This window comes from Pteropus vampyrus, unplaced genomic scaffold (assembly GCF_000151845.1).
Source record: "Pteropus vampyrus isolate Shadow unplaced genomic scaffold, Pvam_2.0 Scaffold10, whole genome shotgun sequence".
In the NCBI taxonomy this organism is placed as follows: domain Eukaryota; kingdom Metazoa; phylum Chordata; class Mammalia; order Chiroptera; family Pteropodidae; genus Pteropus; species Pteropus vampyrus.
Window position 1 is genome coordinate 7,635,700 of NW_011888791.1, and position 27,213 is coordinate 7,662,912.

Here is a 27,213-nt window from a genome sequence, read left to right on the forward strand (position 1 = left end):
AGAAGAAAAAAAAGTTTTTGTTTTTAAGAAAAGCCAGCTACAGTATGCCAGTGGTTGGCTGGCTTACTATTATTATTTTTGCAATTTTACGCCTACTTTAAAAACCTGAGTTTCACTATAATCTATACAGAAATTTTCAAGCCTAGCTCCACACAATAATCACCTAGTAAGCTATTTTTTTTATAAATACAAATTCCTTGACCCCAACACCAATGATTCTGAGGTCTAGGCTCGGCTCAGAAAGTTCTATTTCTATCAAGTTCTCTAAATAATTCAGAAGAACAGAAACTTATTCACAGATAAACTCTGAACAACAGAACTATTGAATCAAAGAATACATGTATATTTATTTGGGAAGATGCTGACAATCTATCTCTAGAAAAGTTGCAAAGTCCTTTGGAAAGACACTTTTAGATGCCTATCCAATATCCTCTCTCACCATCTTCCTAACAAAACTTTGGGTTTTTTTTCAGAGACACATGATACCTAACCCTATATAAAGGATTATGAGACTGAAAAGGAGATCTGCTGGAGAGCTCTGGGAAAGATTTTGCTTTTCTGATTAAAAAATAAAATTAAATTAAAAAGAGACAGTCAAAAATAGTATAGGTTCTATTACTTTTTCTTACCTTGAATATGAACATATCTGAAACAATGTGTATACATGAAGCAGTTAATAAGGGATTGGTCAGAATTAATGAATGCCATCTCTGACATCATCAAGATGTTAATAACACATTGCCAGACTCATACTGTGTGGGAAATTAAATCCCTAGTTGTTTAAACTATTAATAGACAGGTTTTCTATTACTTGCAGAAAATGCATTCCTAACTGATTAACAATGCATAAGAATATCCATTCTTCATCTCCCATTTCAGCACTAGGTACCATGAAAACTTAAATTTTGTTCATTTGATTTAAAAATAAGAGCAATACCTCATTTTGATTTGCATTTGTTTAACTATGAGGAGGTTGAATTTCTATTTCCTTTATTTTTTCTTAAATGCTTTTTCACATCCTTTGTCCATATTTTCTATTGCATCACTAATTTTTAGTCTTACTGGTTTGGACAAGTTTTTTGTAAACTAAGGAAATCTGATCTTCATGACATACACTGTAAAACATTTTTGTTCGTTTTACTTCTTAATAGTTTTAAGTTCTTTTGTGTGTATAGAGGGCATCTTTTAAATTGTGTACATATGAAATCGATTTTTTTATATGTTCATTATTTCAAATGTAATATGAAGGAAAATTTTTCCCAACAAAGGATAAATTTAAAATGTTAAATTGAGACCATTTGAGACTGAATGCTACTGGAAGAATTAGTTATAACCAGGTAAATCTAGGGAAAATAAAGGAGGAGGAGAATAAGGGAAGTGCAGAGAGTTAAGGTGGGGACAAAAGTTTTCAATGCCTGGTATATATCCAGCTCTCCACTAGTTCTTTGTCCAGAATAAGATAAGGTCCTCACTCTAAGGGTTCTTAACTAGTTGGAGAGAGATTAAAAACAAGAGGAGGAAACAAGGAGAGAAAGGCGGGGGTGGGGGGGGTGGGCGGGAAAGATTTGAATTAATTTCAAATGAAGTAAAAAAGATTAATCAACTGAAAATTACTGCCAGCTAGAAAAGCTTCATGAAATATAGAACATGGTTTTAACTTTGAAAAACTACAGGTTTTGAAATAGAATTATTACAGAATAGGGAACAGCCTATTAGCTTGACAGAACAAATCTTGACAGTAGACTAAAAGGCAGAAATTAGGACTGGTTCTAAGACAAGAAAATGACCATAATGAAGAGGGTTTGTATTGGAGAAATGGGAGGGTAAGCAGCAGAATATGCAGGGCAGGGCCTGAGAGATTCGAGAATAGAAGAAAATTTACAGAGAGATTTGAGAGATTTAAAATATGACAGAAGAAGAAATTCTACAGAGGAATTTAAGAAGAAAAAATACACCAATCAAATCTAGTTCGTACATAATAAAGGAGAATCCAAAGTATTACGACTACCAGAAAAAAGTTCCCTTCTACTTGAGTAACTGTCATAAATTTCCCCAGGTTTAAACCATTTGAGGCTCTAGAAAAAGCCAGAGAAGCTTCTCAATTTATTTTGCTCTCTAACCCCATCCTTTAAAGACACATTTGAAGGTTAATTTTCCGAATGCAAATTAGTCATTGCTTTGTGTGTTGGTTGACACATTCTGAGTCATTTACTACCTGCCCTGTTCTGACTGCATATTTCAATGGTACATAAGGGTTTCTTCTGGAATCAGAGAATGTACCACACTCCCACAATAAGAGATTATCAGTTACTCCACACCCTGCAATTAAGGTGTTATAAAAAGAATTAAGAACATTGGCCTTGCCCTTAGGGAAATCTTTTTTCTGATTACTTCAAAATCACTGGGTCAAAAGAATATACTAAAGTCACTTTTACTAAGTTATTCCAACAGACTCTTCATAATATAGCAATCACTGGTACCAATTTATCAAATTTAACTATCAAAAGAAGACAACAGTGTGGTATTGAAATAAAGACAAAGAGACCAATAGAATAGAACAGAGAGCCCAGATACAAACTTTCAGATACATGGTTAAATGATCTTAGACAAGGGTACCAAAATCTCTCAATGAAAGGGCAGTCTCTAACAAATAGTAAGCGGTGATGAGAAACTGGACATTCACATGCAAAAGAATAAAGGTAGGTCCTTATCTTACACTGTATAGAAAAATTAACTCAAAACGAATTAAAAACCTAAATGTAAATATAAAATTATAAAACTCTTAGAAAACATAGGGGAAAACCTTTATGATATTGGACTTGGCAATGATTTCTTGGCTATAACACCAAAAGCACAGACAACAAAAGCAAAAATAGACAAATAGGGCTATATCAAACTTAAACTTTTGCACATCAAAGGACACAATCAACAGGGTGAAAAGGTAACCTACAAAATGAGAAAAAATATTTGCGAAAGTCACCTGATTAGGAGTTAATATCCAAAATACATAAAGAATTCCTACAACTCAACAACAAAAACTTGATTAAAAAACAGGCAAAGGACTTGAATAGACATTTCTCCAAAGATGACATATAAATGGCCAAGAAGTATATGAAAAAATGCTCAACATCATTAATCATCAGAGAAATGCAAACCAAAATCACAATGAGATATCTATCACTTCATACACATTAGGACCGCTACTAACAACAACAAAATAACAAGTTTTGGTGAGGGTGAGGAAAAACTGAAACCCCTGTGCACTGTTGGTGGGATTGTAAAATGGTGCAACCACTGTAGAAAATAAGGATTGAGGTTCCTCAAAAAATTAAGAGAACTACCATGTGATTCAAAAATCCTACATCTGGGTATGCATACAAATTAACTGAAAGCAGGGTCTCAAAGTGCTATTTGCAAACCCATTTCAGAGCAGCAATATCCACAATAGCCAAGTGCAAGAAGCAACTCAAATGTCCATTGACAAACAGATAAACAAAATGTGGTATATACATACAATGAAATATTATTCAGCCTTTAAAATGAAGGGAATCCTGTCATATGTTATATGGATGAAACCTGAAGACAGGCCATTCATAAAAAGATCAATACTGTATGATTCTACTTTTATAAGTTATTTAGAGTAGCCAAATTCAAAGAAATGGAAAATAGAATGGTAGTTACTAGGGACTGGAGAAAGGGAGAAAAGGGGAGTTACTGTTTAATGGCTGAGTTGTATTTAATGGATATAGTTTCAGATTTGTAAGATGAAAAGCTCTGGAGATACGTTTCACAACCATGTGAACATACCTAACACTACTGGACTGTACACTTAAAACAATTAAGGTAAATTTTATGTTAACATGGTTTTGCCACAATAAAACAAAAAGGAAAACAGCTAAATCATAAGTAAATCAGGAAATAATAAGGTACAAAAGACTAGGAATTAGAATTCCCAGACCTTTCATTATAAGATAAAGCACAGAAAGATAAATATGACAAAAGGTGGGGGTTAGGGATACTTCTCTCCCTTTATAGCACATGATCCTAGGTTGCTCTCGCTTTTCTCACTTCTAAATGGGACTAATGATACCTGCATTATCTGCTTCATAAGGCTATTAAGATCATCAGATGAGATAAAAGCATGTAAAAGTCTTAAAAACTTTAAATTCACATAAATGAAAGTAGCACAGCAAACAATGAATTTCTTGGAAAGCGTTATCCAAATTTAAGATGTCATACTTTAACTAAGGAAAACAATGAACTTCATGATGCATTTAAAATCCTTTTGTAGAAGTTCTACGAGGAAGAAAAAAAGCTGTTCACTTTGACTTCAAAAAACTGGAAGTCAACAGTTTATCTAGAGGTATATCTTATTACTTTTTTTTTTTCCATTTTAGACATTTTCTGTAGTCTATTAGAGAAGATTCAAATTTATCTATTATACCAAACATATGTACAAAACTTCCCTCTCACGTGCTCCCAACACAGTTCTATCACTATGGGCTTAAAGCAATATTCAGGTTTACATCAGTGTGCCTTATGTAAACATTTCTCTCAAGCTATCTCATACATTTCCTAAGCAAGGAAATGTATATAATTACATTTGTATATGTATATAATTACATTTCCTTGCTTCTACCTCTTTAAATCTTTCATCATTGTTTTCACATGCTTGGTTGTCCTTAGAAACTGACCCTATACCCTATATCCTTGAAGAGCTGTTAAAAAAGTCCTTCAAAAAACAATTGGCTCTCATACTTATCAACTTCATTTTCCCTTCTGGAGACATCCATTCTAAAACCATCAGTTTCTAAAACTTTCTGCACCAACTCAGACTGATTTCTCTTGTATAGGTTTGTCTGTTCATTTTGATCCAAGGAATTCCTTTCACTTATCTCCTGGGATGAATCTCACTTATAACAGCCAAAATATTTTTCTTTCCTGACTTACTCCCTCTTTTAAAGAATCATTTCTATAACCTTCTGAAAAAGGGTATGTGGGGGTGAAATAATTAAAATTTTCCAAATCTAAAATCCTCACAATTGAATGACAGATTGCCTGAGTATAAAATTATAGAATGAAAATACTTTTTTTTCTTAGCGTTTTGAAGGAATCTATTCGGTTTCCTAGCATCTGGTGTTGCCGTTGAGAAAATTTGATGCCATTTTTATTCTTCATCCTCTATATGTGAACTGTTTTTTTCTCCATGAAAGCGTTTAGGATCTCTCTTCGTCTCAGGTGTTCTGAAATTCTACAATGATGTACCTTAAGATGAGTGCCATTCATCCTGCAAGGCAGTCACTCAGAAGGCCTATTTTAATCTAGATATTTATGTCTTTCAATCCTTATGTTCTATATTTATTATTTATTTGATAATTCTCTCTTTGGTTTTCCCTTTTATCTCTCTTTAACTCACAGTGCTCACCTGCTGGACCTCTCAGATTGATCCTCTACTTTTCTTATCTTTTCCACATTTTTTTCTTTATCCCTCTGACTCATTCTATTCTTGAGATATCCCCTCTTACTGGGTTTTAAATATATGAATCAAATTTTTAATTTCCATTTTTAATTCTCTGAATAATCCATTTTATAGTCTCCTATTCCTGTCTCTCTGGTGCAATATCTCCTGTTATTTTCCTATAATTTACTTTAAATTTTATTCTATTCTCAGCATTGTCTCTTCTGAATACTTTTTAACTATTTGGATCTCTCAAGTAGAGTGATCTTCAAATTCTGTTCAAGAAGTGTAAGGCATCACAAAACAAATTAGAAACTAGACAACTTGTGGGCCTCAGTGCAGAATGGCATTCTGTTGGAGGGAACCCACTAAATGTCAGTGTTTTATATCATTTCCTTTGGGTTAAATTTTCTCAAAGAGAATGCTTCAATTTAAAAATACATAAGGAAGGCAACAAACATTCTGGGAGAAAAGAAGACAAACAGGGCTAGTGATCTCACTATTCAATATAGAAACTTTCATTCGATTTCCTATTTTAATTAAGACGCTTCACCCCTGCCCAATCTCCCAACAGCTGTGCCAAAACTTTAATGGTTCCACTCTCTTCAAATAATAAACATCCAGTTTTTTGCTGACTATACTAGATGAAGAAGGAAAATTTCGGGTCTAAACTACACCAGACTTTCAACCAATCCTCCAATTTTTAGTTCCACTCAGCACTCTCATCTTCAGAGGCCTTTAGTACCTAATTCCTGAGCCTCTCTGGGGTTTTTTGGGAAGATCCATCATGTTCCTTATTAACTTCCCTCTCAGCAAACACAGCTAAACACAGAAAAACGAAAACCTAAGTTAATCAGTTAAAACTAGTCCATCCATTTTCTTCCAAAATGTTCTCATCTGCTGATATCTCCTCCTGTTCTTTGGGTTTATACTTTATTATTATTTATTTTACTGAAACTAGGCATATAAATTATTGTATGCTAAACTTTCATTTAACATTTTCATTTCCTTGTGTAAAAATATTCGTTCAATACATAGAGATTGGTTTTTGTGTGTCAGACACTACTGTCCCAAGCACTGGAAATTTAGCTATGAACAAAATAAAGCCCCTATTCTCAAGGAGCTGACATTTTCGTGTCGAGATAGAAAGATTAAAAAAAAAAAAGTAAAGTTTACAATACGTACATGATATCAAGTGCTAAGAACAAAAGAGCAAATGAGGTAAGAAAGCCAGTCATGCATATTATCTGGAAAAAGAAAATTCCAGGCAGCAGAAAGAGCACATTGAGATAGTGCTTGTTTGGCATGTTCACAGAAACATAGATCAACATGAAAGGCAGTATGGTTGAATATGCTTATACAATCCTCGGTTTGGTTTGAGTTCTAAAATTTGGCTTTCCTAAGTATATCCCAGTAAACACCCTCACGTAAATTTTTTAAATGCTATTTCCCTTGGGTTATATTCTCGAAATTCAATATACCAGCATGTAGTATAAACCTTAAAATTAATCACAGCTTTGACCTACCAATATCACTTCTAGAATTTTTCTCTAAAAGAAATAATGATGACTTGGCAAATTATTAGAAGTATTAGATTAACAAAGATGCCGATAAGGGAAATATAAAAAATAAGTGACATTTCTATAATTAGAAATAATTATTTTTAAAGGCTATTTGAAAGAATTAATCATGAACAATGGTGTTCTCCACAATTTTTCTTAAGAAAATAACCATTATGTTGGTATACTGTGGAATCCTTGTGGCCACATCCAGGTCGGTCAGTCTTTATCCTACTAGATCTCTATTAATCAATCCTCCATTTCCTTTTTTAAATTCTTTATACCTTGAAGTAAATCTATTATGTACCAACCTCCCAATCCCCTCACCTCATTTCTAATTTTCCTTCCTTTTTGCTGTCAAAGTTTTGTTTTCTATCTCTATTATAGCACTACTTTAATCGCTGAAATACATAACCATTATCCTTTCCTTAGTCACAATGGATGAAGTATCTCTGCTCCTATAAAAAGTCAAACCCTGAATTCTTGACTTGGATCACTTCTTCCAACCATTTTCGCAAGATAGTTGCTTCTTAATCACTGCTCTCTACTTTTTATCAGTTTTCTTCTCAGGACCATAAGAATTAGTAGCACCCAAGATTTTGTCCTCAGCTCTCACATTTTCTCATTCAACACACTCCTAGAGCTGATAATGTCCTCCTCTTTGAAATACTTTCTTGACTTAGTTTCCAGATCACACTATCTCCTGGTGTTAATCCTACCTCACTATCAGTCCTACTCCTAAGTGACAGCTTCCTGACAGACTGGGTCTTTTAATGTTAGAGTGCCCCAAGATTTAGTCTTTAGTCATCTACTTTTCTCTATCTCCATTAACTCTCAATCTCAGTATAATTAAATACTAATTATATGCCAATTCCAAATTTCTATCTCCAGCCCAGACCTCTTTTCCAAATCCCAGGTTCATATATCCAATTGGTACATGACATCATCTGGACATATGCAGTCATTTCAAATTATAAAATGTCCCTAAGTGAACTCCTGATCTCTCCCCAAAAACCCATTCTACCCATGGCCCTCCCTATCCTTCCTTCCAGTTGCTCAGACCAAAAATCCTGGAGTCATCCTTGACTCTTCCTCCCTTTCTCTCACATGCAAATATATTCAGAATCCTACTTCTTACAATCCTGTTCAACCCATTCATCTCTTATCTAGAAAATGGCCACAGAGGTATTCAAAATCATACCAGTGGTTACTCTTTTCATAAACAGAGTAACACATAAAAATACGAAGACATCGCTACGGACTGAGAGTTAGTTGGAGTAATACAAGTCAACCAGCTTTGCAATTTATAAGTTACTCTGTGCCTCATCAGATAAGTCCATTTTTAAGACTCAAGTTGTTAAGAAAAGAGACTATCATAACCACTTGTTTTAGCAACTGTATTCAGAGGTTAAGTAGAATAGTCACAGATTGACCTTTTTTAAGTTTTCACACATTAAAAACTTATTAGGTTCCAGGAACTGGGATGGATGGATGGATAGATATAGATAGGTAGATATTTGCATAAATGTCTGCATCACCTTCGGGTTTTTGGGGGAAAAAAAAAATCATCATTTGGCTGGAACTACTACTTTCTCCTTTGGCTATTAAAATAAATCCTATGCTTTATGTGGAATTGTTAACATACCACAGAAGGTTGTTCTTTCACTTGAAAAACACACACCCCATATTTTGTTATTTGATTTACAAAATTCTTTTTCTTAGTCAACTATAGCTAAGCAAGCTAAGCAAGTAAAAAACAGTACCAAATATCAATGACACTAAAAATTTTCTGCTTTTCAATTCTCACTTTAAATATCTCTTCAGGCCTACTAACTAGAATAATTTGATCAACCCCTAATTATTTAAGAGTTCACAATCTAAGAACTAGTCTTCTTTAGCAGAATTCCTTTCATTCGCCTTTTCCATACCAAAGGCTGAATAGTGGAAGAGTGGAAACTTTTGCAACTCTACAATGAAGCTATAAGGGGGAGGGTGTAGGGAATACCTGACAGTAGTTGCCCGGTTTTTTTTTAAATCCACTTAAACGCTCACAGGGCCCCAAACACTTAAGTTCCAACAGAAGCTTCATACTTCCATCTATGAGGCTTGCATTCTTAACTTTCAACCTTGCCAGATATAGAAAAGTTTAAAATACTTCTTAACAGATTAGAACAATTGCCAAATAACTTTAAGACCTTAAAGAGAAGGCAACATGAATATCGAACTAAAAAGTAAGTTTAATAGCATAAAATAATGTGGTATTATGGTATCACCAATCATACATTAAAAGCAGTACTACTTTAAAGTACTATTTATTAACTTAAAGATGTAATTTTACTGTGAGAAAAACATCAGTATTGGTTTCTGTCTACAAAAGGTAAACATTATTCTTAAATCAATTTCATTAAAAGATTCTACTAGGATTTTTAATGTTTACTTTTTCTGCTTTTATCCTATCTTGTCAAAAGCTCTGGTAGATCTCTGGGTGCTCGACTCAGGGTCCCAAAAGAGTGGCTTATGCAGTCAGAACGCAGAACGCGTTTCACAAGAAGCCTAAAAGCTTTAACAGAATTTGTATTATATTCTCCCAGACTTCTGGAGGATACTACTGAACCCCTTCCACTTCCAGTCGTCCCAGCCACAATGGTTTCCAGGTCTCGGGGAAGCAAGTGCTTCAGACTTACTCTCAAATCTCTTCCTAAATCAAGGTGTGGAGGCCCACATTTCCCTGCCAGTCATAAAGCACCCATAGGAGAAACGTCTGGTCTAAGAAAAGAATCCTCGCACTGCTCCACCCAACAGGTGGGAAGGAGAAAAGAATGGACAGCTGGGCGCTGAGGCCAGGCAAGGCCGCAAACAGGGCGGGAGAGAGAGGCCGCGGCCCAAGAGAGGCCTGAAACAAGGCGAGCCCCTTCACGCTCAGCCTGTCACCCTCTTCAGCTAATTCCAAGGCGCCCACCCACCCCTGCTGACCTGACGATGGATGCGACGCAAAGACATGAGCCGCAGTCTGGGCCAACAGAGCCGACGATGGCACTTCCACAGTCTCAGTCCCCACAGCCGCCGCAAGAAAGCCGCCAGCGCCACGGCCGCCTCGTCGAGAGTGCGGCGCGCATGCGCCGGTGTTCCAGGAGGCGAAGGAGTCACGTGGCTGCGCGGCGCGCAGGCATGGCCTCCCGCAGGGTCCAAGAGACAACCCTGTCCTGGCCCCGCCCTGGCCCCGGCCCGGCCCCACCCGCCAGCACCGAAGGCGGGGCCGCAGATCCTGCTCAGTTTCCCGGCTCTGTGTGGATTTCCCAAGCCTGAAGAGTGTTTAGGGCCTTTCATACCCCTGATCACAAATGCAGACAGCGTCCAGCCCCCGCCCAAAGAAAAATATTACTGAGAAAATCTAAAGTTTCCTAACAATTGTTGAGGCTTTACCCCCCACCTAAAAATGGACAGAAATTCATCCTTAAACCCCCAAATCTCAAAATGGTATATGGACACACTCCACTCAGGCTACCTGAAGAGTAAACAATAGTGGAGTTAGGGGCTTAAGGAACTGAATATTAGAGGTGTAGTGACCTCACCTTTAGAAACAATAGGTTAAGGATAAGACATGGTACGTGCTAACTGCCATGTCTCACTTCTAGTTAGTTATCTGCTAAAAATTTATTAACTAGAGGGATTTACTGGCCGGATCACTGCCTATAGGTACAAAATATTTTAACAATGACGCATTCTGCTTCTGTACCCCTGCTTGCTTACCCACCCCTTAGTTATCAGTTAATGAATGGAGGAGATATAGTCTTTTGTGTAAAAATTAAGGATGTGGGGGATGGAATCGAGGGCTTAAAACCTTTGTGCCCCTGCGTCTCCGGGCTGCTCCTTGGCAAGGACAGCCGCCGGCTAATAAACTGTCTCTTGGATTAGAGCACTCGAGTTGGGCCTAGTTATTTCGGTCACAACAGAGGGATATGTAAAATTATCCTCTGGAATTGTGTTGCCAGTCTTAGCAATCTTCTTCAGTTGTACTTTTATCACTTAAAAAATAACTCCCCCCCCCCCCCCCCCGGTCTGGCCTCTCCTGTTTCTGTTACAAGGTTCTTGAGTTCACCCATCTAATCAGCCCCTCTTCTGTGTTCAAGGTTCAGTAGTATCAAAGCTGGGCTGTAACTTCCTCCTCTGGAATTTGAGTCCAGAAATATTTCTCTGCATAATAATGTTTCCTGTCCACAGCCCTGTTAATCATAAATCTCCTCAACGACCCTTGCTTCCAATGATCAAAAGTAATCTTTTTCCCTCTGCCTTCACTTTCATCAAACTGCATCTAGTTGCAGGTTTCCCTTTCCTGTTCTTCAAGTTAAACTTTTTGGATTCTCTGACACTTCAGCCATGCTTTTTACTGGTTTAACTAGCAACTTTTAGATGTTTACTATGAGTAGGAGCAGGCTATTAAGAGTGATAGATTGGAATTTACAACACTGCCATTTAATGGCCTTCTTCACTCCTTTACTGATTCTTTCAACTTTTCCTAAGGTGATCTCAAATTCTTCATCAGTAAGTAAGATTAGCTCCAAGATCCCAACCTCCTCTAATAGCCAGTTTGCAAAAATTCATCTGCTTCAACTTTATTCAGGGCAGATTCATTGTTTTCTTCTAGTTTTCTATATCTTACCTTTCAAGCCAGTGCTATTGCTTCCACTCTCCTGGTTTGCCCCAGTACTTACAAGAAAAATTAAAACATTTTAACATTGAAAATACAGTCTTTCATAATCGTGCCAGCCTTCATACTAGCATTAGCTTCCTGTTCTCCTGGATGGCACCATTCATCAATAAAATAACCAATATTTCTCCACTATTTTCAGTGTTTAGTGTTTGGCCCTGCTAAGAGACGTGTGGACAAACTCTGTCCTATAACTACTATTCCTCCAAAGATATCTTTGGATTCTTATCAAGGTAACCTCACACTGGGAAAAATGTGCTGACTTTTCAGAATTTATTGGACACTGGTTCCAAAGTAAAATGAATTCCTGGGAGCATAAACTGCCATTGTGGTTCATCAGAGTGGGGGATGTAGAATATAACAGATTATAGGTAGGATCACTCATATGCATTCCTATTACCTTCCTTATTATCTTCCTCAACTATTGAGGCTAGGAATTAATATACTCAATTTCCCAGCTTCCCTTGAATCTAAGCGTGGCCAAAGAAATGTAGGTAGAAGCACAAGGAAGGGCCTTCTATTCTAAATAAAAAAGCAAAGCCTCACTAGAGAAACTCACTAGAGTTACAAACTTCATTAACTGCTGACTCCTTTATCTTCCAAATCTTTATCATCAACCCAGTTCAATCCTACCACCAGAACACCTTTCAAATCCATTCTTTTAATTCTCACTGCTTCTACTATAGTTTAGACCTTTACTACATATAGAGTCTGGCTTTAAACCCTAGATAGATCACGACACTCCTTCCCATCTAAACTTGTCATAACTTCATAATCTTTTTCAACACACTGCACAGGCAGACACTATCAATCCTTTAAGATGGACCGTTTAATGAAATCCATTTGCCACAGGTGGCTATGGATCAGTGCTTCCAAATTGATTTCCTTGCCTACATCTTTTCCTTACTCTATCTAATCCTTTGCTACTGGTTACTTTAAATGCACCGCTTCCAATCCTGAAAACATTGCTTTCTATCTCAAGAATAAAGTTCAAACTTATGAATCATTCACTATTTTATTCAAGTACTATTTATTCAGCACCCAGGATAAGTCAAGGTACTACTCTAAGCACAGTGTTGAAAAAAAAAGTCATTCAAGATTGGTCATAATTTGGTACCACCAGATCTTTGTTTTTGAATTATATGTCTTGCACATTCTATGCTTCAATATTAAAAAAAACGGTACTTTGCTTAATCTGCAATTTACTTTAATGCCTTTAAGTTTCTTATCCCACCATTCTGCCGAGACGAATTTAAGCATGAATTAAGAGTTTAAGTTCTTTTACAGTACACATTATGAGACAATAAATTATTAATAATACTTCAGTGCTTAATTAATTTTGCCTTCACTTGACATATTCAGCCAGTTAACTAGCAATAAGTAGGCTTAGCTTATACCATTACTAAAGATTTCTATAAGGTTTCTGCTCACCCTTCTTCATCTTCATTTGCTGCTGATAATAAGTTACCTATAGAGAATTCAGTTTACAAATGTTTTCTTATAAAGAATCTCATTTTAATTTTTGAACTTACAACTCCAAGATGTATGTAAGGCTTGGCAGGTTAATAATAAAGCTGGGTTCCAAATCCATGCTTTCCAAATCAAAGTTTTTTATGTGCTTTACTTTTTGAATAGTTTGCTTTCCTCACTTATCCTCCCTCTAGTAATGTGTCTATATCTCTCAGCACTTTGATATTCTTTACTGTCTCTTTTTTTATTACCATATTTTTTCTCTTCACATTGCCTTTATTTTCACATTCTCTTCGTATTACCTTCACTTGTTGTAACTTAAATTTCATTACATAAGCAATACATGTTGCTCATTTCTGAAAAAATAGAAATTGCAGAATAGCACACTGAAAAAAAAACTACTTTGCCCATGATTTACCACCATTAACATGTTGTTGTATATAATTCTAGTTCTATTTTCTGTGTGCATATATATTTGATAGAGACACTGTACTTATTTTGTAGTCAGGCTCTTTTAACACATTATGAATGTTTAATTCTGTGATTAAAGTATTTCACATTTTAATGACTGTATGATAATGATTCCATTAAAATTTTTTTATTTTTAGTCAGAATACTAGTGGGGTTAGGATTTTATAATTATCAATACTTATAAAAGAACATCCTTTATTTCAATTTACTCAGGCCTTCAGCTTTTCTCTATTTCTTTTTTTTTTTTTGACCCCCTCCCCCCTCTCTTCCACCCCTGACCCAGGGATGTTGCCATCTCCCTTGAGAGCTGGATCTCTGAAGGTGGGGCGCCTCCTCCCAGGCACTCACAGAACACACCCAGGGCCTGGCACACTGGGGGTACGGGCCGTGGCTCCGCTGGGGCTCGAACGCAGGACCTTCTGTATGTAAGGCAGACGTGCTAGGTACTACTCAATGGAACCACCCCTCTAATTCTTTCAATCAGTGATCAGTCTCCAATTCTTTGCTGACTTCTGGATTAATAACAGTTCTTGATAACAGAGTGCTAGGCTTCTGAGTGCTCAATATCAAGAAGTTACTAAAATAGAGACGATCTTTACAGCTTGAGACTCTATGTTACATTATGGCTAATTTCTTTATAACAAAAGCAAGCATACAGACTATGTGAAATAAAATCTCCACCTTATTAGTAGTGATTGTATTTATTGTACTTTTTCAAGGCAAAATTCAAACTACATCTATTTAAAATAAGGGACAATTAAACTTATACATAAAGTAATGGTATTCTTTTATCTTTGAAATTTAAAATTTAACTTATCCCTCAATCAATGCAAACTTAGTAGTCACATTTGTAATGACACAAGGTCAGTGGTCAAAATTAATAAAACTTGGAATCTATAACTATGGTTTCAGTGATACACATTGTAAAGTGTTGAATCAAAATTTAATGATGATTTCAGATTTACAACTGAAATTAAAGAGGCTACACCAGGTGTTGGCAAACTATACTAGAGGTCTGTTTTCATTTGGCCTGAATTAAGAATGCTTTTTACATTTTTAAAGGGTTGTTAAAAAAACAAAAACAAAGAATATGCCACAATCTGTCTATGGCTTATAAAGCCAAAAATATTTTCTTTCTGATCCTTTTCTGAAAACGTTTGCCAACTTCAGACCTAAAGTATAGAAACATAATAAAATACACTTAGGAGAAAAAATAAAGTATATTAAAAGTATGTATGTAACTATAAAACAATATATATAAATAGAAAAAGGAACCAAGTCTTTACTCTCCTTTCAGCTTAGCTTCTAATGGCATTAAAAACTCATTTTTTTTTCTCCTCAGAAGTCACAGGTTAATACAAAGACTCACAATTTAAAAAGCAGCTAAATACATTAAAAAACTGGTCAGTGACAAACGAAATGAAAAAGAATGAAGATAATCCACAATTGTAATAAAGTGATCATAGAATAAACAGCAACATAGAATCATAAAAATTTTAGAACAAGATGAGACCTTAAAAATCATTTGGTCCAGCCCTCACATTTTAGAGATGAGAAAACTGAGGCCTAGACCTGGCAAGTGACTTGTGCAAGGTCACAGTTACTTTCCTGCATATCTAGAATTATAACCCAGGTCAAAGGAGAAAAGTCAATATGATATCAAGTATATTGAGTATAAGTGATAGGTTAATATTACAATATATATTTTTTCCATTTTAACATATATAGAAGTTGGAAAAATAGGACAGCTCTCACACATCTACAGAAATAAATCCTTTTATTTTATAACATTCCTTCTTTTTTAAGATGCATACAGTACTTATAGCCCAAGAATTCTGAGAAAAGCTATAGAACACCTGGCACTATTTTTGAGAATTACATAACTGGGCAGCAAAATAACACCTTTATAAATGTCAGGGCAAATAGAAATAAAATTTAGTGTTTGCACAAAAAATAGGGAAGTTACATTCAACACGTTTTCTTAAACGTGCATTTAAAATGTTTAAATGTTTCCTAAAACTTTGGTCATCATGCTTTATTATAACTTTTTAAATTTCACAATTACGTAGATGATTAAACCCAAGTGGTAAGCAAATATATCACATTAACACAAAACAGCAAAAGCAAGCTAATACTGCACAATCATATTAGCAGACTGATTTGAGAAATACATGTTTTCACAAAAAGCACGATAACATAGTTCAATGACTTTTCTTCCACTTCATAAAATAAGACTGAGTAATGAGACATAGAAGAACATGATTACATAATAAAAAGTATATTTTTAATTACAAATCTAATTGTACATATAGGGCAACAAATTGCGGTTTTTATAGGATAGTGCAAATGAGCAGGACTTTTCTCAAAAATATTAAAATTGAATTAATTCCATGTGTCTCAGATTTCAAGAATATTAGGTTACATTAATTATTTTGGGTTTTTGTGTGATGGGTACAAGTGGTAGGGTTGATACAGGACAGATGTGTACTTACAGGATGCAAATAAACATAGCCATTGACTTAATTTACTGGATGAGAAGTACAGGCACTGAAAAATGTAACTTTAAAAAAGTTCCATCTGTCATCATGTAAACAGTTTTGTTCATCATACTATATTTCATGAAAGATTCATAATTCATTTCAAATTGTCATATCGAGCAATTCTTCTAAACTCTTTTTGATATGTGGTGGCTGAGATGCAGCCTGATTTAACAGATTCTGGCCCATCTGTGCAAAAAGTGCTTTTGATAACTTAGCTGTGGCTGTTCGTATATTTCCTCCAGCTCCAGGCAGAGAGCCACTATTTGTCATGTTCCCTAAGAGATGCCATAAAACAACCAACACTTTTTGTTCTGTGGCATGGGGCTTTCTTTGATAGAGTTCCATAACAATATCTGAAATACAAAAATATGGTAAACATTAAGGTTTTTTAAAAAAACAAATTCATACAGATGATGTATCATTAATTAAATTGTATATATAATTTTGTTAACCAATGTCACTCTAATAAATTTAATAAAAAAGAAAAAAGTAATACAAAATAAATTCAAGTTCTGCTAATTAAAAAGCGTATAAAATAGCCTCTCCCCAATGCCATTTTTTCTAAAATGTTAGGCATCTTAAAAGAAGTCAGAAACTTTCCTCCCAAAGATTGGGATCTTCAAGTATAAGAATTCCATATACAATGATAGGTTCAGGCAAAAATAGTGAAGACAGGAAACAAACCCAAAATTCATCTTAATGTTTTCCAAATGCAGTTAATTAAAAATTTATACATTTCGACCCATGGACTTTTTATCAAATAGATAAGTTGGAATAGCAGTTTTCTATGAATACTAATACTTGATTTTAATTCTTTTTATTTATCCTGTTTATTTTTACTAACAGGAAGACTAAATACTTACTAGAAAAAAAAAGGATAAAATCCTTTTGAAGAAAATTTTGGGGGTAAAAGTCTTAAAAGGTCCTGGGGAATCATTATACAATTTCTTGCTATTTCATGGGTAATGATACTGAATTTGGGTAGCTATCCTAAAATTAAAATTTAATACTCATCAATTTATCCTTAATTAATAAAATATTTCTTTAGAATTAACAATATAAAAATATTTACCAGCAAGCTTTTCAGTCATATCCTGTTTTGCTTTTCCATTTAAAAACTGAGCTTTTGTGCAAAATGGCTGTAGAAGTAAGTAATTGTCTAAACAAAAAGAACGACATAGAGGGAGACATGTTTAAAGAGTTATGAGACTGTAATTATTTTCCATTACATAGCAATAAAAGGAAAAAAATATGTAAATGATTACGAATGTATCTAAAAGACTTTAATTTACCTAATCACTATTTAAAATTCTCCATAAAACCTTAACAGTAACATTCTTGCAGAAAATGAGAAATAAAAATACAATAGATTATTAAAGGAACTATCATATGGTATAAAAAAGAGATAGATGCCTATCTTCTAGGCATCTTATTCTATCTAAATGACAATATATAAATTTATCAAAAAAGAGAAAAAAATTACTTTTGGGGGGCATTTTTACCTTTACTGATTTTTCTATTCTATCACTACAAAGATCTCCCTAGTTCTACCTCTTTATTGTCACATCCAGTGCTTCTTTCTTAACTGCCCCTAAACTCTGAAAATCGCTAATTCAATTTCCATCTGTGTAATTTTGTCATTTTGAAAAGGTTACACAAATGGAATCCTACAGCACATGATCTTTTGGGACTGGCTTTGTCACTCAGAGTAATGACCTTGAGATCAGTCCAAATGTGCTGTGTCAACAGTTTATTCCTTTTTATTGCTAAGTAGCAGTCTATGGTATGGATGTCACCTAGTTTGTTTTACCACTAATCCACTGAATTACATACAGGTTGTTCTAGTTGTTAGCTATTATAAATAAAGCTGCTATGAACAATTGTGTACAGGTTTTTGCATGGACAGAAGTATTCATTTCTCTGAGATAAGTGCTAGGAATGCAATTGATAGGTTATATCATAAGTGCATGTTTAATTTTTTAAGAAACTGCCAAAATATTTTCTAAAGTGGCCATACCATTTTATTTACATTCTCACTAGCAATGTGTAAGAGATTCAGTTTCTCTGTAACCTTGTTGGCATTTGGTGTTGTCACTTTTTATTTTAGCTATTCTAATACTTGCTATAGGCTGAATGTTTGTGTCCCCCCCCCGCCACAAATTCATACATTGAAACCCAATCTCCAATGTGATGGTTTTTAAAGGTGGGGCCTTTGGGAGGTGATTAAGTCATGACTGTAGAGCCATCGTGAATGGGACTGGTGCCCTTATAAGAGGCCTCAAGAGCTCCCTTGCCCCTTCTGCTTTGTGAGATGGTAGACTATGAACTAGGAAGTGGGCCCTCACCAGACACTGAATCTGCCAGCACCCTGATCTTGGACTTCCTAGCCTCCAGAACCTTAAGAAATAAATGTTTGTTGTTTGGAAGCCATCCAGTCTGTGGTAGTTTGTTATAGCAGCCCTAGCAGACTCAGAAACGGGTATAGTAACCATGGTCTAAATTTGCATTTGCATTTCCCTAATGACTAGCAAGGTTAAGCATCTTTTCATATCTTTCTTTGCCATCCACATAGCCTCTTCGGTAAAATGTTTCTTCACGTCTTTTGCCTATTTTCTAATTGGAGTGTTTTTTTGTTTTGTTTTGTTTTTTAATGTTGAGTTTTGAGAGTTCTTTATATATTCTAGATGAGTTTTGTGGTCACATATGTGGTTTGCAAGTATTCTGTCTCAATCTGTGGTTTGTCTCTTTATTCACTTAACAGAGTCTTCTGCAGAGCAAATGTTTTTAATTTTGATGAAGTCCAATTTATCAACTTCTATGGATAATGCTTTTAGTGTCATGCTAACAAGTCTTCACCAAGCTCGAAGATCCTGAGGATTTTCTTCTATGGTATCTTCTAAGTTTTATAGTTAAGTTTTTCATTTAATCTATGGTTCATTTTGAGTTCATTTTGTATAAGATGTGAGGCTAAGGTAGGCAAAATGAACTGAGATAAGGGAAGAGAAAGTCAACTTAATGGGATAACATTTAATCACTAAAAATAATTAAAAATGCTAAAGAAATGAAAAAGATTATGACATTAAATTAAAAAAACTAACTAGCTAGGATTTCAGCAACATAAAAAATATGTAGAATTAGAAAGTAAAGTCAAAAAAATTAGAGTGCCAGATAAGGTTTCTTACCTACATGCTGACTCAGTGCCTGAACAACATTTGTGGCAGCAGTGTAGATGCCCGGATTCTTGGAATTCAGATTGTTATCTACTATTGCTGGAATTAGCATGTTGATTATAGGAGATAAGTTGTCTCTAAGCAAAGGAATCATTTTGTGCATTGTTTCTAGAGCCACCAGATTTACTTTACTATTAGAATCATGAAGTCGAGATTTAAAAGCATCAAAAATCTGAAAGTAAAGTGGTAAATTATTTAAAGTGAAATATTGTTTATACCTATTATATTTAAATTCCCTTTGACATTGCAAAGTATTTCTCCTTTAGTATAGTGTTTACACACACACCCATTTTATTGAAGCTGAATTTACAAAACAGGAACTTTATAAAAATTTGAATGATAAATATGTGTCAAATTTTCTTATAGCAAAAAGAGAAGACTTCAAAAATCACCCAAAAGACATCTTAATAAGTTAAAGTTGAGAGATATGGCTCAGTAGGAAGATGACTAACTTACAGTAAATGCGATAAAAATGCTGTTTTCTGGAAGGTGCAGGTTTAGCTAAGTTAACTCTAAGAACTTAAGAAAAGTTTCTATATTTATTTATTTGTACCAGAGGCAGACATATAAGTTTTAATGTATGGATTTCAGTTTAGGTTTTTTGAACATTTTATTTTTTCATGTTAAGAACAGTCTTCCCAAGAGTTTATTTTTACTCAACAAATATCAGAAAGTGTAAGTTTCTAGTTTCCATGATATGGTAATGTGGTACTTTTCTTCTGAATATTAAGAAACATCACCATTGGAAATAAAAGAGTAATTACAGTATGTTTGCCAAGTTTAATGCATGTAATACAAATTTTAAATGGAATTTAATAAATTACTAATGTTAATTCGAATTAACTGAACTCTGATAAAACATAAATAATCTATCTCTGATACCACTAATGTTTATTATTGCCTTTTTATTGCTTGTTTTCCTAAAAGTAGGTATATAAATTAGTATATTTAGATGTCTAATCTACATATGAAAAATTTTAATATCTATTCTAAAGTAATACCAAATTTCTTAAATGATCTGTTTTTTAAAATATTTATTGATTCACTGAACATATATTTACTGAATGCCAAGTTTTTTCTTTTTTTACTGAATGCCAGGTTGCAAGAGCTTTTAAAGAGTTATCATCTAGTGGGAATTTCATACAAATAAGCAGCTATTTTCTTATTTTTTCTAATTACTTTGAATTGTTCAAAAATGTTTTTAAAATACCAAAACCTAAGCAATCCATTCTTTTCACTAAGCTTATTTTATACTTTAAAATAATATAACATATATAAAGTATTAAGATTTAGGACAACTTTTTACACTAATAAACTTAATTAACCATAGATTGAAAATGAAAATTAATTTTGACATGTGCTTACCTTCACAAGGTTTCCAACAACAAGCTCTTGATTGTTTTCAGTATCTGATAAAAGCTGCTTAATCCCATTAATACGATCACGAAAGTCTTTTGCATTTAATAAGCCTGTTATGACTTTAATGTACTCAGCGCTTTCTAAGGAATTACGGGGAACTGATTTTCTGGTGACTTCACGAATTTCAGTTACCTCTCTAAAGTGAAAGAAAGGTAAATTTAATTTCATTATTCATTTCCTATTAAAAACACAAACATAATAAATAATTTTCATTACATATTCATTTTTTAAAAATTCATAAAATGATCTAACCTAACCCATAGCCATAACATCTGTTTTGGGACCTATAAGATCACCCTTGGGTTTGGTGATTTGCTAGGAGGACTCAGAGGGTTCAGCATGTAGTTTTACTCACAGCTACAGTTTATTACAGTCGAAGGATACAAAGCAAAATTAGCAAAGGGAGAAGGTGTATGGGTCAAAGTCTGGAGTAAACTAGATGCAAGCTTCCAAGGATCACACAGTACGAACTTAATTCCTCTAGCAATAAACTGTGACAACACATGTGAAATGCTGTCTACCAATGAGGCTTATTGGTTAGTGTCAGGGTTTTTATTGGGAGTTAGTCATAGTTGGTCTTCTGCCTAAGACATACCAAAATTCCAGATTCCTAGAAGGAAAGCAGAACTTCAGCATAAACTATATTGTTTGCCCAAATAATTTAGGTACAGTAAAGTATGCTTGTCATTTAGGGAATGGTGGGAATCCTCTTGAAATCCTAGTTTCCAGACACCAGCCCACAGGGCTAATCTTGTCAGCAGGCCTTTCTAAGGACTGCGGTCTCAGGCCTTTGTTAACTCTTTTCTATAAAATATCCATGTGAACATTCAAGAGAAAATTAGAAATTTGAGACCAGAAGGATTTATTATTTCCATGACTTAGTATTAGCAGCACAATGTTTTCCATTCTTATAAAAAGGTGACTCAATGTGGCAGATGATAATCCCTTTGAAACTAAAGAGTCCTGCGAATTGACAGGTCTTAAAAGAGAATGGTAACAATTGCCAGTTACCACCATTTCACTGATGAGCAGTGCAAAAATCAGCACTAAAGTTACATAAGAGCAGTGATTAAAAAAAAAAAAAAAGAGCAGTGATCTAATGAATGACTCAGAGTCATAATAAAAATAGACACAGGATAGTGACAGAAAATATAGATCTTAGACGTATTTATTCACTATTTTTAATTTGTTTAAAAAAATTAATTTGAGGTTAATTTGTGAAATGGTTAATTCTATTCTAATTAATTCTACAATGAGAAAAATAAAGAATTAAATTTATATTTAAACTGAGGACTATATGATACATAAAAGGTGAATACGAAAAGAGTAAAACAACACCTCAAGAAGCCATCTAATTATTAAAACATATTTTTAAAGATGGCTTTTTTGTTGTTCAAAACAGGATGGATTTGATAGTAAAGTAACATTTAATATACCTTAGGAGAAAAAGATAATGTAACATGGAGGAACTCATTAGGTATATTAACATTAAAAAAAATTTATAAACAAAGAGAAGACATTAAGAATGATAATAGAACATAGATGCAAACATTCTTGACAAAATATCAGCAAACTAAATTCAATATGTTAAAAGAATCATACCCAATGACCAACAGGGATTTATTCCAGGGACCTAAGGATGATTCAACATCCACAAATCAATCAATATGACATACCATATTAACAAAAATTAAGGATAAAAAAATCATATGATCACCTCAATAGATACAGAAAAAGCATTTGATAAAAACCAACATGCACTCATGATCAAAACATTCAACAAACTGGATATAGAGGAAACATACCTCAACATATTAAAGGCCATATATGACAGGCCAAAGCTAATATTGCAATCAAAACAATGAAAAGTTGAAAGATTTTCTTCTAATATTAGGAAAAAGACAAGGATGCCTATTCTCATCACTTTTATTCAACATACTACTGAAAGTTCTAGCTAGAGCAATTAGGCAAGAAAAAGAAATAAAAGGCATTGAAATTCAAAAGATGAAGTAAACTGTCTTTATTTGCAACTGGATATTATATACAGAAAACCCTAAAGACTCCACCAAAAAACTTTTGGAACTAATCAAAAAATTCAGTAAAGTTTCAGAATGCAAAATCAATATACACAAGTCAGTTGTGTTTCTAAACACTAATAAACTAACAGACGAAGAAATTTTTTTAAAATCCCATTTACAATTACATAATAAAGAATAAAATACCTAGGAATAAATTTAAGCAAGGAAGTGAAAGATTTGTACACTGAAAACTGTAAGACAATGATGAAAGAAGTTGGAGACACAAATAAATGGAAGATATTTTGTGCTCATGAATTTAAAGAATTAATAGTTAAAATGTCAACAGTACTCAAAGCAATCTACAGACTCAATGCAATCTCTATCAAAATTCCAATGGCATTTTTTAAAGAAATAGAACAAACAATCCTAACATTTGTATGGATTCACAAAAGACCCAAAAAAACAAAAGCAATCTTGCGAAAGAAAAACAAAGCAGGAGGCATCACACCTCCCGCTTTCAAACTATATTACAAAGCTGTAGTGATCAAAACAGTAAGCATAGTAGGGAGATCAGTGGATGGGAATTACTAAGAGGTGTCATCAACGGTAGAAGGTTTCTTGCTAAACTGGCCTAATAAGATTTTTGCTAAAGGCAGGCTAGATACTTATACATCAAAGGTGGAAGATGAGAAGTCTAGATAACAAGGGAGATGGAAATGACTTATTAGGATTCTTTGCTATGACTGGCTTAGGTAGGCTAAGAACAGGCACCAAGGAGGAGGCCTAGTGCAAAGAAGACCTCAGAGAACCTTGTCTAAAGTTTGGTCAAAGAGAGTCTGTCAAGTTAGATACCAGTTTATACTCACTTCAGTAACAACAAGCACTGATGAGGATGTAGAGAAACTGGAATACTCTTTATTGCTGGAAGGATTATAAAATGGTGCTATTTTGGAAAACAAATCTGGCATTTCTTTAATAGGCTACACACAGAGGTATCATGTGAACCAGCAATTCCACTCAAATATACCCAAGAGAACTGAAAACATGTATACTACAAAACCCAAATATCTATCAAATGATGAATCAACAAAATATAGTACATCCATACAATGAAATGTTATCTAGCCATAAGAAAGAACATGCTACAAATCTGGATGAACCTTAAAAACATGCCAAGTCTAAGAAGTCAATCATAAAAAATCCCATATCATATGAATTCTTAAGACTGGAACAATTTGAAGAGGTGAATAATAATAGTATTGGATTATAACCCACAGAATAAAGTAATAATCTGTTAAGCTACAATAATATAAACATTTAAATAAATATGTGGAGGAAAAGTGGCAGTTTTTCTTTTCAGAACAATCCAACTAATAAATGTAGAAGGAATAAGAGAAAAAGATCACTATTAGGTTAAAAAACCCACAATAATTGCTGCAGGCAAGATCAATGATTGCTAAAATTAATGGGTAAATAAATGTATGATCAGAAATAGAATATCTCAAAGTACGCCAAGATATATATTATTTACAAAGGGAAAAATAATAATTTCATAGTGAAGAAACCCAGGAGAAACCACCTTAACCTAGTGACCAAGGTTAACATTATTAGTAATAAGACATAACATCATCCATTTTATGAAATGATATACTGAGACATATCATTTGTGTGGTATTCTTGTCAAAACTGCAAAACCTCGACAAACTAAGAAAATATCAGATAAACCCAAATTGAGAGACATCTACAAAATAATTAACTGACTAATAAAAGTGTTTAGAAAGGACCTAGAATACAGTATATACTCTCAATAGGTATTTAAAAAGCATTTTTGGTTGGATGTGAAAAGACTTTTGACCAAAATATCTGGTCCAGGATCTTATGTGATTATATCTTAACGTGGAAAAATGGCAGACTCTGATTTAGTAGGCCTGAAGGGAGTACAAGATTTTTCATTTCTAATAAACTCCTAGGTGATGCCACTGTGGCTGTTCTGTGGACAGTACTTTGAATAGCAAGGTCCCCAAAGCATATTTTGTAACATGAATTTTTATCCTTTGTACAATTTATTACTTTAGGTTATAAAATATTTCAAAGATATGCAAATATAAAATATACCTATGTATCTACTCATAGTTTTAAAATAATATTTAAAACATACTTAAAAATATACCAGAGATATTTTTGAAAATTTTTAAAATTATATACTCTATTAAATATGGTTAGAGTTTAAACAAGTGAGACAACTGCATATACAATTACATTTATAAAATTTTTAAGAGTAGTTTTTTTACTGGTTGGTAGTATTTTAGGTAATTAGTTAAATCTTCTTTTAATGTTTGTAGTTTCTAAAGTTTTTTTTTCTTTAACCATAATTATGTATTGCTTTTATAATCAAGGGGAAAAAGTAAAGGCTATAAATTTTTTAAAAAATTAATCAGATTTGTCCAACACATGCCTAATCTCGACAGGTTCCATAACGCTAAAACTTTATTAATGTTTAATGCATGTAGAAGCAAGTTGCTGTGAGTATATAACTGCCTTACTACATCTAATTATCTCACACTTTCTAAATCCTTAACAACTTTTAAAACTCCATTAAATTTTGACAAATACCCCAGAGATAGCTCATGAAAACATCCAAATAAGACTACTATCACTGGGGAGTAATTTCTCTAACGATGTGGGCTATCAAATGATGCTACCTTTCAGCTGAATTGAAAACATCTCTTGAAACAGATGATGATCTTGTATTTCCAACACTGCCAGTATGAGATCGTCTTCCTTTTGCTGAAGGAGTATCTAGTGGTAAATCTCCCAAGCCCTATAAATAAATAAAAAGAAAGGCAGCGGAAGAAAAGTCTTAAAACTAGTAAAGTGAATAACTTGTAAAATGTAATTTTCATAGAAATTATTATTGATCTTTTTATGATTGAAAGTATTTTAATAATCTGCTATGTTTATGCTTTAAAGGGTATCAAGTATAAAAAATACCTTGTAATTAGAAGTAAATTAAAAAAATATGTAACCAACTAATAGGAAATGATATTGGCTTGGTAAAAGTGTTTAAAATTGTAAAAATTAATATGCTATATTTTATAACCACTCTTCTTAAAGCTTAAAACCTATATAGAAAACATAAACACACTATACAATAATGAATTCCTATGGAACACCAATGTGAGAATGAACATTTTGGTAAGAACTATTTAAAACTTTTTTTTCTGATACTTGTATTTGAAATGACTCACAAATGTAATCTGCCTCATTTGAGTAAGATAATTTTTTTGCATGGTTATTTTAATAAGTTCTATATGAATTAAGCTGAAATCTTTAACATCAGTGGGCAGAAAAAATGCTCTAAAATGTATATTAGCATACATATTTGAAATATCCTTTCATAAATTAATCCTTTGCCCAAGATTATTAGAGAGGAATAACATAAATTACCATAGAAAAATTTTATATTATTAAATATATTTTTGCAAAAAAGAATATGTAAATGGAATACTTTTTTACAAGACAATTTCGTGTTTTATTTCATTTAATATTCCCTCAGCCATTAATTTCACAGACATTTCTACATCATTGTCTATCAGAATAAGTTAAGACATGGGGCTTCATCTCAAGGAGCTCCTATCAATCAATGCTCTGCAGTGTGGCAGGAGCTCTAATGGTAGAATACACAAGGTAAATAAAGCAGGCACCCACCATGATAAGCATCACCATCCTCTTTTTATAAAAGTAAAATTCTGGTTAAAGAAACGATATGCCTAAAATTATATGTAGTTGCTAATTCTCAGAGTTGTGATTCAAACCCAAGTCTATTCCAATAAGCCACACTATGTTCTACCAAATATCTTCCGTTCAATAAACATTTACTGACACTATGAATGTCTACTTAGTACTATAGTTGCTGAAATACTACTACAGATATATCTGAATCTGTTAACAGAAATAATCATAGAAGTAATTATTTCTATCCTTTACCTTCCTAGGCAAATGAATTTTGCTTTGAAAGTTGTTTATAAAATAAACTTCTCCACATACCTTTTGCTGTATGCTTTTAACAGATTCCTTAATATAGGGCAAATCTTTAGATGGGACATACTTTTCAAGCATTTTATCAAAGTTAGGATGACACATCATGAGGAAAAGCATCTTTCGACCATAATACCTATAAATATTTGAGAAATATGTAAGTGATTTCACATATCTTAACAAGCTCAATTTCTGCCTGCCCTTAGCTTGGTTTTTTAACAGAAAAAAACCTATCAACATCAAGATTACTATCTCTATTTGAAATCACTGAAATGTAGTTACACTAGCTGGACTTGAGAATA

At 33.6% G+C, this 27,213-nt stretch overlaps 2 protein-coding genes across 4 annotated transcripts in view; both read right to left on the reverse strand.

Moving 5' to 3' along the window:
* PRPF39 (pre-mRNA processing factor 39) overlaps positions 1-10,126 on the reverse strand; it is a 30,432-nt gene extending 20,306 nt beyond the window's left edge. For both annotated transcript variants that reach the window (XM_023522117.1, XM_011376135.2), the window contains exon 1: positions 9,991-10,126. The gene's annotated coding sequence lies outside the window, so the exon portion shown is untranslated. The remainder of the gene's footprint in view (positions 1-9,990) is intronic.
* Positions 10,127-15,426: 5,300 nt separating this feature from the next.
* Positions 15,427-27,213, reverse strand: part of TOGARAM1 (TOG array regulator of axonemal microtubules 1) — a 68,015-nt gene continuing 56,228 nt past the window's right edge. For both annotated transcript variants that reach the window (XM_011376203.2, XM_011376189.2), the window contains 6 exons: positions 26,921-27,047; positions 25,576-25,694; positions 20,802-20,991; positions 19,389-19,608; positions 17,279-17,365; positions 15,427-16,559 (listed from right to left, as the gene is read on the reverse strand). In XM_011376203.2, the coding sequence (XP_011374505.1) occupies positions 16,306-16,559; positions 17,279-17,365; positions 19,389-19,608; positions 20,802-20,991; positions 25,576-25,694; positions 26,921-27,047 (997 nt within the window). In that variant the 3' untranslated portion in view covers positions 15,427-16,305. The remainder of the gene's footprint in view (positions 16,560-17,278; positions 17,366-19,388; positions 19,609-20,801; positions 20,992-25,575; positions 25,695-26,920; positions 27,048-27,213) is intronic.